We start from the raw sequence: 13,900 nt of genomic DNA, 5'->3' as shown, positions 1-13,900 counted from the left end.
GATTCACAGGTTATACCAACATGTATTCATCTGTCAGTGGCTCTATAATGAGCAATATATTATGGGATACACCCTTGGATATGCTGCTTCGAAGGCAGTCAGGAATAATGAAAGAGAAAAGAGAAGAGATAAGCCTGTTTCTTGCTTCCTCACGAATGCACCACAGGAAGGCATGATTTGTATTTTTAATCAACACAGCTAGTGTTGAATTAAGAGTTATTTCTTTCATTAAGGTAGTGTTTCTCAATTTTATCAATCAAAGAAAAGAAGCACAGCTTGGCATGTCTGGCTAAAATTCAGGAGTTCTATAGTGAGACTCATTACACATTTACCCATAATTCATAGAGCATGAAAGGAATTGACAGATTACTCAAAAATACACATATACTTGCACTCACAACAACCACCGTTTAAAAAGGCACTTAAATATGGCTGAACCAAAATTCTCTGTGTTGCCTTGGAGAAGATAAATCGATTTATAAAGACTCACAGATAACTGCAGCAGTTCCTACATGATTAGGTGACAATTCCTTTACATCTTGAGCTGTGAAGACGCTTATTCTCACTAGGAAAGCACTAAGTAACCCCTCACTCCCTCAAAAAAAAACCTCAAACAAGCATCACCACCCTCACTAGCAAAAAATAGGCAGATCCTTGCTTACCAGTTTTTGCAAAATATCAATAAGGACACATTTAATAAAATTTCTTTCATTCTTTAAATATGCCTAGCTTCTATCATCATCCCTTCCTTCTTTTAAAGAGAAAGAAGTAAAGAATGAAGGCTTTATTGGTGATGGTAACTTGAGGAAATTAAAAAAAGAGCAAAAAAAAAGAAGGTAACTCTGTGAGGTGATGGATATACTAATTAGCTTGATCGTGGTGATTATTATATAGTGTTTATGTATATCAAATCATCAAGTGGAACACCTTAAATATACACAATTTTTATTTGTCAATTATACCTCAATAAGGCCAGCGGGAAAAAAGGACTAGTTTGGAAAAAATCATGCACATATATTAACATTTTATCAAAAGGTGTATCACAGTTTGCCTGCCCTAAAATAAAGTTTAAGAAAAGCACTCCACTGTAACGAATCCTACATCTCCATAGCAAGGAGAGAAAGAAGCGAAATGGTTATCTGGATCACTGAGGTAAAAAATAATTCAGTTAGAACTATTTTAGGTAATTCGAATGAAAGTAGAGATGCCCACCTCAACTCCCATTCTGCAACTACTCAAATAGATGCCTCAATTTTCCCGTGTATTTTAAAAATTCAATTATAGAATTGAAGAGAAAACATCTATTTCACACCTTTCACTTCCTGGAAGGACCATAGCCAAACTATTTCCAAAAATTTTGATTTCTTAAGACATCAAAAGAAGATTTCCCGCTGGGCTATGAATCAGAAAAACTGCAAAGACAGAAAGCTGGTTTTCTGCTTTTAAAATATTAGTTTTGGATGAGAAAATCTTTTTAAGAGGCTTATGAATCTATGACCTTCTATCGCCTACAAGTTGCATCATTATAGCCTAATCAAAAGGATTTCGGTTGCTATATTTGAAGCATGGTCTGATAACTTGTTAAATGGTTATCTTCAGAGATGGAAACAGTACATGTGGCAAAAAATCTGTTTTTTTTCCCCTGTGATTTTGACTGCCCAAAGTTTCAATAGGCAAAAGTAGAAGAAGAGAAGAAGGCTACATCTATGACAGATGAAATCAATGTAATGAAATTATTTGCTGTGGAGAGACTTGTGTCCATAATTTAAAAGTCACCACTATGTATAATCAAGCCATTCAATGTTTGTGCAAGTATCTTTAAATTCCAGTATGTGAGAAGCAAGAGAATAGAATATTTAACAAAATTATTCTTTATTTTCTAATTTGTTTTGCCTATATTTTCATGTTTTCCTAAGATCTGGACAGTATACCAATCAAGAAAGTAAAGGACATCTTTATATTCTGTTTATATTTTGTGATGGTTAAACATTTGTTTTAAATTATAACGAAGAAATAAAGTGGAGAGTCAAGATCCAATTCACAGTCCCAATATTCTTCATGCATTAAAAAGTGGCACAAAAGGAGCGTTCCCACCTTAATCTTTTGAGTCTGTTTCCCAATCAGTAGAACAGTATCTGTCGGATCACTAGGTAGTGGCTGCTTGGAGTACCACATGAAAAAATGATCTAGAGGCCACATTCAGGGCAGCCTGAAAGAGTGACTTGATTGATAAGTACTGTTTATCACGCCCACCAGGTGCTCAAAAAGAGAAAGGGAGAGAAGAAGCACAAACATTATATACTGGTTATTCAAAATGCACTTTTTATTCACTTTAACACAGGTGATTTTTTACAGTTGAAACAAAATATCTGATACACAATTTTGAGTTTTTAGCAGCACCTGCAACAAGAGGATTGTGGAATACCTCAGGGTAAAGTAGAGATGGCTGAGGCTGGCACAAATTAACCTGAAATTCATCAATCCACTGAAGACATATGGAATCTGAGGCCCCCTAAATGTTAGCCCAATACATGAAAATAAACTAAATAAATATTCTGTATGACGTTTTAATGGGCCACTGAAAAACAGTATAGCTCCAATTAGAAATATCTTATTCAAAAAATCTAGTGTTCTTTAAAAAAAACACCTACTGAAAATATTGCACTGCACATTCTAGAGTACACAATTTCTAAGCCTATATGCACAGTTCCTGGTACACACAGATTTCAGCCTTTGGTGTTTTTTAATCTTACCCAAACTATATGTCAGCACCCCACTGAGTGTTACTCACCAAAATGCCACTGTTTTTGTCACTTAAATGTTTTCATTAAGATATTGTGTAGTGATTTGGCAGAAAAAAAATTGGTATGGCTAAGACGAAAGGGGCTTCAGCTGGCCTGTCAATAAAACTAACACTTGTCTTGGATGGGCAGGAGGCCTATGAATGGGATACCCATGTAATTTTTTTACTTAAATGATAACATGCCATTCTAATAGTGACAAGTACTTTTGTGAGTGGATGAAGGTCCTTATGAAGGCCTGAGATCTACAAATAGAAACTATTATAAGCGGAGTGCAAGTAGAAAGAGAAGGCCCCAGGTCTCATGCACTTAAAAACAATAAGCATTTAACAGTTCTGACGTACAGATTTTCAACCTAACATGATTATAGCAAAATGATCATAGAACTTGGAAACCAGTGTGGCTGGCTATAGGCATAGGCAGGATAGGGACCAAGACTTAAGAGCTGTGGGGTCCCAGTTCTGGCTTTGACTTCTGGCATCAAAGTTAGTTGGACAATGGTGTCACGACTGTATTTAAATTGGAAATATTGAGTATGACTAGGTTGAAATACCATCTTCCACTTGTCTATGTGGCCAAAACGTCCCAGAGCTCTTAAAGCACATAAGGTCCCCTGTGTAAGGCTGATTCCATATGTAGCTACAATGGAGAGTTCTAGGCTGTATTCCTGTGAAAGCTCCCGCCCCCTCCCTGGCCTTGGTCTCTTTTTGGGATCATTTCTAACTGTCCTTCACTACCTTGGGTCCATATTTTTATTATAGATGTTTCAAAAGTACAGATTAAAAGCTATGCAGGACAAACACATCAACCAACAAGAACTAGACTGCATTCATAATATAGTATATAGATGGCAGTCATGGTAATCAAAATTTGACAAACGATTTTTGTATTTTAATATGGTATCTTTAGGATGTTTATATCAGGGTACATAAGGATTACTCAGAGCTCAAGAATTTTTCCTGCCGTAGTGCAAAAACAAAAGAAAGAGCTATGTAGTTGCTGTTAAATGCTGATCACAGAATAGTCTGAAAAATTTTAAAGTCCCTCTCCATAGTCTTAGCTGTTGTCTTATGATACATCTAACTATAACATGGCACTGAAAAGTAGTTTGTAGCTTACAGATTCATAGATCTGAGAGCCAGAAGAGACCCTAAACCAAACATCTAGCCAGTACAGAAATTCTTTTTATGGCATTTTAACAGATGGTCATCCAGCATCTTCTTGAATATTTTAACTGGAAGGGAGTTCACTATTAAGGCAGTCCATTCCACTATTGGACAACTCTAATGATGAGAAATTCATTCTAACACTGGGTCAAAGTCTGCTCTCTTGTTACTTTCCATGTCCTGGTTTGGCCAGCTGAACATACAATGCAACATACAAGAAATCAGTTCCTTCTTCTACAATAAATGTTCGAGTTAAGAAACGTTGTGAGAAAATCCCATCATCTCCCAAGCTTTTCTGAAGGCCTCTCTGAGAGCACAGCATGGTGGACCCAAGGACCATCAAAATTATGAGCAGAGAGCACTGCATCCAAAGCCACATACTAAGCAGCACTATTAAATTGATAAGAGGTTGTCAGAGAAGCAACATCTCTGTGAGCAAAAGTAGACATATGATTAAAAGCAGACCAACCATTTATTTGCAAGGGTGGTTGGCATATTTAAGCATAATCCATTCACTAGTACCCTGTTACTTTAAACACAAGGAGTAGAATGAATTTCTAGTGTCACTAGCGTATCTCTTATTGAGATGGCATTGTTTGAAAAGCTCAGATGGGAGCAAACCATACATAAGTATTTAAACAAGGCAGTGTACATCATTATACTTTTGCATTTCTAATCATTACAACCTCTTTACAATTCAAGCTCAGGACACCCTTGTTTGCATTATTATTTTTATTGTAATACAGCTCAGAGTCTTATTTTTTTTTTCCCCTTTAGCATAAATGTCAAATTGCTTGGCAAGAGTCAGTGGTGACATTTGTTAGTTGATGAATAGAACGCTTTAAGGGACAGCTGTAGCTCTTTAACTCCTTCATGCGGCTGGGTTCTAAGTTTAAACTGATTTGAAAAATATTTAAATCTCTCAGGACTAAAGCTTTCTGAAATGTCCTGATACACACAAGAAGGAAATAGCAGAAATCACACAAAATACACTTGGTTTGATAAAGCTTTTTTTTTTTAATCACCCTACAACGTCAATTTGAAAGGCTCTGATTTGCAATCACAACCTTATCTCTTACCCTTTTGGGTGTGTGTGCACTTTTAGAAGGGCACAGTTATTCTTACACTACTGACTGACCAGTTTGGGGAACACTTTTAAAAGGCTTCCTACTTTTAACAGCATGAAGATCCTGCTTTGGAGCCACTGTTCAAGTCAATAGTGTGACCTAACATGCAATGCTCCAGCTGTTCTTCTACAGCCAACACCTGCCTGACAGCTTCTTCAAAGGCCACTGTCACATTAGTATCATCTTTGGCACTTGTTTCTAGATAAGGGTAATCCCCATTCTCCATGCACCAGGCTTGCGCCTCCTCAGTAGTCACTTGCCTATCCTCTTTGTCTACCTTGTTACCCAGAACTACAAAGGGAAAGTGCTCGGGGTCTTTCACATCTGCATAGTAGATGAATTCTTTCTGCCAGTTACCAAGGTTCTCGAAGCTCTGCCGGTCATCCACACTGAAGGTCAAGAGGCAGCAGTCTGCTCCCCTGTAGAAGGGTGTCCTAAGGCTCTTGAAACGTTCCTGCCCTGCAGTGTCCCAGATCTGGAGAGTTACAAAACGTCCATCTACCTCCAAATCTCGATTTAAGAACTCTACCCCTATGGTGTGAAAAGCTTGGGAGTCAAATTTATTGGTTACATAACGGTTCATGAGTGAGCTTTTCCCAACTCCACCATCACCCAAGAGAATGACCTTTAAGAGCAGGGATTTACCACTCATTGTTGCAGCACCAGATGGGGAGGAGTTTATAACCAAGAGAACCTGAAAATAAAAGAAAAAGTAGGAGGGAAAACAGTTAAACCTGACACCGAAATCAACTTCATAGTAAATTTCTCTAAATTGTGAGGCCTTCTAATTTAACTTCTCTTGATTCATGCTCATTAAATGATATAGTACAGCAGAAGGAATAAAACTCTTTTTGCATAAGGGGGAAAATAGGTCCTGTTTTTTTCTGAAGTCTCTTGCCTGTGCCAGGAAAATGGCTGAATGCCACGGGTAAACGGACTAGCAGATGGTGCTGTAATTTGGTTCAGTTCTGACCCTATTCTAGAGAAGAGAGCCTAGAACAGGAATGCCACTCAAATGTGTAACCATATCAGTTTCCAGTTTGGACAGTTCCAAACAAGAGGCAAATAGTACGAAATTTATTTGGCATTTGAAGTCTTTTCCTGACGGACCCAAGAATTATTGAGGAGAGAAAGCTGCATAAGCTTGAATCTTGATTCTGTCAGTAGACCCCAGAACTAGACTGGACCCCAGAACTTGGAAAAGAGAAAAAGGTCAAGTTTCTTAGGTATTTGCCCCCATTATACTTGCAGGTATAATACTTGAGGGTATTATATTGATACCCTCACAAGTAAAGGATCATCGATAATCATTTTTTCATGGAACAATGGCACTTAAGTTGATGATTGTTGACTGGTACCATTATAACAGGTATCACTGAGAAGGAAAATCTAGAATAGCTTATTAATTTTTGAATTTAGGTTCTAATTTCATAATAGCACCAATGAAAACATACTGTAAACTCTAAAGTGCAATAATTATACAGTACCCTTCTTGTTACCTCCACAACATGTCCATACATGGAATACCTAGAATGCATCTTAAAATACAAAGATCAAATGTTTACTGAAAAACTACCTTGTAGTAGATTCTGTTAGGTATGCTCACACTAGGACCATTGTGGGAACTCAACAGTGATGATGTTAATTGGGTGTTATTTATGCCAGAGACTCAAAGAGATGAAAACTAATAACTAATCAAAAGAGCACATGCAAAAGAGCTTCTGGAGCCACACACATTTGAAATGTAATTTTAAAAAAACCTCAGTAGTTCTTAAAATTATGTTGGTGTGCATGTGTACTAACCATTTATTTTTCTAAATATTCATTTTTAAGAGATCAAATATAAAAATATAAAATATGCACCTACCCAGTTGAGTATAAAATATACACCTACCCAGTTGGGTCTTTGTCACAATCTTAGTCTTTTTCTTGTTGTTGTTTTATTCCTTCTTTTCAGGGTTCTAAAAAACAGATTGGGAAACATCATTGTTAAAAATCTATAATAAAATAAATCAAGGCTATATATATAAATACACATGTCAGGAAAAAATCAGATCAACCTCAACTCACCTACAGAGGATACTTTTCACAAATATACTTAAGAGTTCAAAATGCTACAAATGTTTAACATGGACAAAATAATTTTGCTGCAATAATTTTAACTTGTCTTAACTTGAGTGTACTTTATATGATTTTTAAAGTTTTATTTTGTCTCTCCATTGAACTCTCCATTCAAAGTAAAAGTAAATCAAAGAAAGTAGATGATATTCACAGTAGATGATATTCAGGAAAGGGGAAGTACAGAGGAGTCTAAGATATGTTGAAATTCTAAGTCAGAGATGAAACTCCTTCCCTTTATACCTACCAGTGTTCCCATCTCCAAACAAGTTATGAATGCACTCACCAACCTGCCTCGAGGTTGTGTCTACAATTAATTCCACAAGATCACAGAAGAAAATATTATGTTTGGGGATTCCCTGTTTACGATATAGACTATTGGCTAATCATTTTACTCATTAATTTCGATCACTTGTCTTGAACACAGGTTTTAGCTGGTTTTATGAAATTCAAACACAACTTCATTTAGCATTATAGCTAATTATGGCAAGAGTCTTATTTAAGCAGCATCAAGAGTACTGATCTAAAAAGAAAAACAGTTTCTAGATTTGTTGAGTGTTCTTTCTTAATGAGGAATAAAGAAGCTTTTAAGAAATCTCTGCTGCTTAATAATCTCATGTTATTTTTTTCACGTATAGATAAAGCATATAATAAGGGCTTCATTAGAGATCTAAATCAGTAATTATGAATTTAAATAATGTTTTCTAAATTGATAGGCTTTATCCTCCTTCTTGGTCTACCTATTCTAAAAAATTCTCAAGTTTCCTACAATTCCTGATTATTGTCTTCTTTTTTTCTGCTCTCAAATTGCTGCCTTTGGAACTAGGTCAAGTAACAAACATTTCTTTAAATGGAGATGAAACAAGTGTTAGCATACTTCCTTATTTTTTATACAGGTCTGTAGGATAATTTTACAGAGCAGAACTCTTGAACTCGCACTTTAAAAAGTAACAGAAGGAAGTACAAACTGACAGTTACTATTAAAGGCCATGCCAAATGAGCTTCCTTAAGTTCCTAGTAAACAGGTGTTCATGTCATTAAATGACTCACTAACTCTAATTTCCCTGGCGGTGGATAAACTCAAATGATGGGTCAAGGACTGAGAGAATATGGAAACCAAATACTCAGCTCCAGGAATAATGATGAAGTATTAATAACTATCTGAGATAATGCTGCAGTTGCTTGTGCATTCCATACTTGGTCATGTGCACATATAACTTCTGGGTATATAGGCTCTATACCAGGGAAAAGGGAGGAAAAGCAATGCGGTTCGGTGTCAAACGCACTGGGCTGGCAGCAATCAGGAGACAAGAGTCTCCATCACTGCTTTCTCATTCATTTATTTTATGAACTTGGGCAGGTCATTTAATCTTGCTGTGTTTCAATATCTTCTATATAAAAACAGAGCTGATAATACCTGCCCTACTTAACTCACAGGATTTGGGGGAAAATGAATAACTTATGAAGTTTGCAAAGAGTTAGATGCATTTATTGAAATTTTTGGTTTGAGATTTTTGTTCTTGCTCCTCCACCTCCTTTCATCCACTGGTAGAGGCCTTGTGGCTCAGTATTGACCCGTTTCAGAAAGGGCCTGCCAGTGGGAGGATAACAATTCTTCCTTTTCTCTTTCTTCCATATGTGAGAGAGCCTTCTTGTTCCCCAACAATTTTGAGCATCTGCGTATACCACAGAATCCCAGCGTTGGAGGGGCCTTTAAGGGTCTTCTGGTCCAATTCTGCTACTGATGCTTGAGAACACATTTGAGTGCTTACTATGTGCTGTGTCCTTACTAAGGTGACCCTCCACTCTCCTCTGCTGTCTCCAACTCCTATTTGTTTGCTGGAGGTAGAAATGAATACAGTTTAGGCTGGTCTCCTTGCCTTCAGTCACTGAATCCTGCTGATTTTTCCTTGGTTTATCCTTTTCCAGTCCTCTCCTACCATCCTCATTTTGGCCCACATCTCCTTGCATCTAATCTACGGTGAAAGCTTCCCGGCTCTCCTCCCCCTGCCTCTGGTTTCTCCCTACCTAATCTACTTTGCAAAGCTTCATCACTTCAGCACCCACCAGGTGTAGACACTATCGAAATTGCATATGTGTTTAAGGTAAGGTCTTACCCTCAAGGAGTTTAAAATTAACATATAAGTTTCAGATCTCATGATTTACAGTTGAAATAGCATCATTATACTGACTTATCTTGTTAACAAAACCTTTTTTTCCAAGTATGTCTTTCCTACACAACCAGATTTTAAATTCCTGGATAGTAAGGCCCTTGTTTGTGTATGTCTTTGAAGCCCCTTCAGCATGCAGCACCAGGGTCCTCCATATGGAGAATCAATAAATATTTGTTCATTAATTAACTGTCTAGGTAGGTGCCCAGAACTAATGCCTCTGAATTGATGCCAAGGTACAATAGCTCCACAGTTCTGTAAGATGTCCAAATACTATTATTTATAAGGTGACTAAAGAGCAGAAGTTATGGACTTATTTGGATCATTTTCTAGATGGGACTTAACAGGAATTCCACCTGTTGAAAGTCAGTGGAAATGCTCGAGTTTCCCTCCCCGTCCCCTCAGATTTTAAAAATAAATATATAGATTTCTCCATTCCCACCAAAACCAAGAACAGAATAATTATCTCGACTTTATGTTTTCAGTGAGTGCTGGCAACCCCATCATCATCCCTATCATCATCATCATCATCATTGTTTGAAAATGAGTGTGATATCCTTTAGTACATACTTAAATTAAAAAGAACTAGCATAGTATAAAAGCAAATCAAACAATTTTCTTCCTCCCTCAGAATATGCCAAATTTAAGTCAAATCTTAAAAGAAGATAGCATTAAGCAGGCAAAGGAATTCTTTGATAACCCTACGTACACTTAACAGGAAAGTCAAATCCCTTTATGCACCCGTTATGGGTCCCACATCAAGTTAGGATTTGGACTAAAATATTTATTCTGATTTTGGTCCTACTCAGAGAAGGATCTGGCTTTAACTGACTCAAATATCCTAGGGATGTAATTCTCCTTTCCTACCCCACTCCCCAAAATAGATTAACAAGCCTTCTCTGAGGATAGTTTAATCACTTTTTTTTTCCCAATTAGGGTCTAAGTCTCGACAATAAGGTGTATTAGGAATTCACATAGGGGCTGGCCCCGTGGCTTAGCGGTTGAGCTCCGCTACTGGTGGCCCAGGTTCGGATCCCAGGCGCGCACAGACGCACCGCTTCTCCGGCCATGCTGAGGCCGCGTCCCACATACAGCAACTAGAAGAATGTGCAGCTATGACATACAACTATCTACTGGGGCTTTGGGGAAAAAAAGAAAAGGAGGAGGATTGGCAATAGACGTTATCTCAGAGCAGGTCTTCCTCAGGAAAAGAGGAGGATTGGCACGGATGTTAGCTCAGGGCTGATCTTCCTCATACACACACAAAAAGGAATTCACATAACCCATACACCCTAGCTTTCTTTGTTTTTCAGCACACTTGAAACCCTATGAATCTCCTATGCCCGCACCCACACAGGCTTATTAAAATTATTGTATTTAGGGGCTGGCCCCGTGGCTTAGCGGTTAAGTGCGTGCTCTCCGCTGCCGGCGGCCCGGGTTCGGATCCCGGGTGCGCACCGAGGCACCACTCTTCCAGCCATGCTGAGGCCGCATCCCACATACAGCAACTAGAAGGATGTGCAGCTATGACATACAACTATGTACTGGGGCTTTGGGGGAAAAATAAATAAATAAAATAAAATAAAATAAAATAAAATTATTGTATTTAGTTGGGGATGATTGCGGGTAGGGGTGGAGATGAGGGAGGAGGCAGTACAATGACGAGTAAAAGGTTGAACCTTTGAAAATAGTACATTTTAGTGTGATGATGGAGAGAAGAGAGATAGAAAAGCGAATTGGCAATGTCCGTGTAGTTGCCATGGTTGGAACGACGCTCAAATCCATAGTACAGATTGTTTGGGAGCAAGTCTTGAGAGGGATGTGTACTGCAAGGCTGGGGATGAGGGAAGAGCAGCGGGGGCAGGCTAGGCAGTGGATGAGAGCGGCCCTGGTGGCACTCTGCACAGGTGAGGAGCCATGGTGGGACCTATGGGGAAAGCCCATCTTGTGGTGACACACTAGTTGAGGCTACTCAACTCACTGTTGATTCCTGGCACAATATTTGGAAATATTGCACTGGAGAACTGGGCGGGGCTTTCTTTAATCTATGTAAAAATCAATACAAATAAGAAATGATTGGATCTTTGAGACCCTCTACCTTAAATGGTGTAGGTTGTTTCCAATACTACCTGATGCTTGGCGTGGAGGGGAGGTGGTTCCGCAGCGGGGAAGCCCTCTGACGCACTGTATTCATTCTGTGGAGCTACCGAGTTATTAGCTACATCCATGCTCTGAGTCCAAATGCCACAGCTGTCATGCCACTGAAATGCTATTCCTACTTTTATGCATATGTTTATATACTATATGCAACTAGAAGGGTCCAATGTGGAATTTCACCTCTAACTTTTCACTCTTCACAACGACAGCTCTGGGGCTATGAGCCCGAAGGCACACTAGATAGCTATTTGGCACTGTCCCTAGGCCACTTCCCAAGTAGACTACCTGAAGACAAATAGGTAGGTAAGGTTTGGGTGACATTAAGTGAGCAGGGTACAGGGAAAAGAAGCTTCCTTAGAAGACTGAGAATGCTGTCATCTCTATGAAAGGAGCAGTGTAAGCACTGGGGATCTAGAAAGTGAGATGTCACGTATAGTTCCAACTACCTCCGACCCGGGTCCTCCCTCTCACCTCACCCGCAGCTCTCAGAACGAGCGGCTGTGGCGCATGCGCACTGAGCCACACCCGCTCCCCACGGAGCCCTGCGCCTCTCTGCCGGGCTTTGGCAGCCGCTCGGGATTACTCAGCAACGCCCCCCTCCACCGTCACCTACTCCCCAGCTCCGACCCCTGCAGCGCCTCGGCCCCCTTCCCAAGGTGCAAGTGCTTCCGAGGATCACCTGGACCTCCCTTTCTCCCTCTTCCCACAGGCCTCCCACCTCCCGGCCTCCCGCGTCCGCCGGTCGCTAGCCCCTCTCCCTGCCCACGCACCGGCACCTTACCCAGTACAATGGGAGAGAGACCGGAGAGGGCCGCGGGTGCCAGGCAGGTCAGCTTTGCGTGCTGGCCGTTTGGCTCCTCAGCGACACCGTCACCGTTCCTGCTGTCTCCTCGTCTTCAATGGGGCAGCAAGTGCAGCTTGGACCTCGGCGGCCTGACAGCTGCCGCTCGCGCCCGCCGCTGCCGCCGCGCAGCGTCTCGCGCCCGCGCCCGCCAGGGGAGGGGGCGGGGCCCGCGCCGCCTCCTCGTGCCCCTTTCTCGGCGCCTGGAGACCCGGCGTAGCCGCCTCCCGCCCTCGCGTGTCGAGAGCGCTCCCTGGCTCGCCCGCTCTCTTTCATGCTCAGTGTCCAACCCTGGTCTCCCTTGTCCTCCTCTCCTCCCCTCGCCGATTAGTAGGCACAGCGACAATGGACCGTCAAATACTGCTCTCCCACTTAGCTCCTCTGCGGCCTGGGGCCACAGCCCCGTTTCCTGCGATTACCCTTCGACCTACCTCATTTACCTTACTTCCAAACGCTCTTCTTTTGCCAAGAAGATAGCACATACATCCTCTTGTTTCAGGTAACTCAGGGAAATACATGATCACAACACATTACTAGGCCCTCTAGCTGGCTACTGCTCGTGACATTCTCATGGCAATCCAAAAGGAAAGGTTCACATCTGTATGTAGCTCAAGCATAGAAGACACACTGCCCTTTACCCTTACCAGTTACCACGCAGAGAGCATTACCTGAGGTTTCCCGAAATGTTGCTGGGGTAGAATGCAATGTTCCAATTGTGCCTAGCCACCCAGCCAGTCCCTTGTTGTCTTCTGCGACCCTCTTGTACCTCCAACTAGTTTGTGATTTTTTCCTGAAATCAAAAGAGTATGGAGCTCCTGGGGTCATTTAGCCTGCACCCCATCAGATAGATCCATCTCTGAAGCTTCCCTGATGTCTGAGAACCTGTGCCTGTGTGGTCCCGCCCCTCACTCACCATGTGCCCCCTCAGGGCCCTCACACATGTCCTCGCTCCATCTAAGCCACTCTCTCTCTACCTCTTCATAAGTCAGCCACTCAGTCAGTCCCACAGGCCGAAGCTTAAATGTCACTTCCTCAGGGTTACCTTCCTCAGTAACCCCAGAATAGAGAAAGTGCCTGGATTTATTCTCTTGTAGCATCCCGGAGCTTGCTGTACTTTTCCTTCATAATACTTACCTGTTTATGATGAGATTTTTTTTGTGTGTGTGAGGAAGATCAGCCCTGAGCTAACATCCATGCTAATCCTCCTCTTTTTGCTGAGGAAGACCGGCTCTGAGCTAACATCTATTGCCAATCCTCCTCCTTTTTTTTCCCCCCCAAAGCCCCAGTAGATAGTTGTATGTCATAGTTGCACATCCTTCTAGTTGCTGTATGTGGGACGCAGCCTCAGCATGGCCGGAGAATCGGTGTGTCCGTGCGCGCCCAGGATCTGAACCCAGGCCGCCAGTAGCGGAGTGTGCACACTTAACCGCTAAGCCACGGGGCCGGCCCTATGATGAGATATTTAAATGTATGATTATTTGATTGACAACTGCCTTCCTCCACTAAACTATAGTGCACT

At 41.0% G+C, this 13,900-nt stretch overlaps 1 protein-coding gene across 1 annotated transcript; it reads right to left on the bottom strand.

Moving 5' to 3' along the window:
- Positions 1-2,307: 2,307 nt before the first annotated feature.
- Positions 2,308-12,466, bottom strand: RAB9B (RAB9B, member RAS oncogene family). The gene is made up of 3 exons (XM_004443727.2): positions 12,322-12,466; positions 6,989-7,055; positions 2,308-5,788 (listed from the first exon to the last, which is right to left on the bottom strand). Exon 3 carries the CDS (start codon positions 5,744-5,746, stop codon positions 5,141-5,143), a length of 606 nt encoding a protein of 201 aa, XP_004443784.1. The 5' UTR covers positions 5,747-5,788; positions 6,989-7,055; positions 12,322-12,466; the 3' UTR covers positions 2,308-5,140.
- Positions 12,467-13,900: the final 1,434 nt, after the last annotated feature.

This window comes from Ceratotherium simum, chromosome X (genome assembly GCF_057802395.1).
Source record: "Ceratotherium simum simum isolate JZ-2026a chromosome X, ASM5780239v1, whole genome shotgun sequence".
In the NCBI taxonomy this organism is placed as follows: Eukaryota; Metazoa; Chordata; class Mammalia; order Perissodactyla; family Rhinocerotidae; genus Ceratotherium; species Ceratotherium simum.
Note: the sequence above shows the minus strand (reverse complement) of the source record. Positions and strands in the feature narration are given on the sequence as shown.

Excerpts from the sequence above, each read along its gene's own strand:
- RAB9B (XM_004443727.2), bottom strand. The coding sequence starts at position 5,746 with ATGAGTGGTAAATCCCTGCTCTTAAAGGTCATTCTCTTGGGTGATGGT.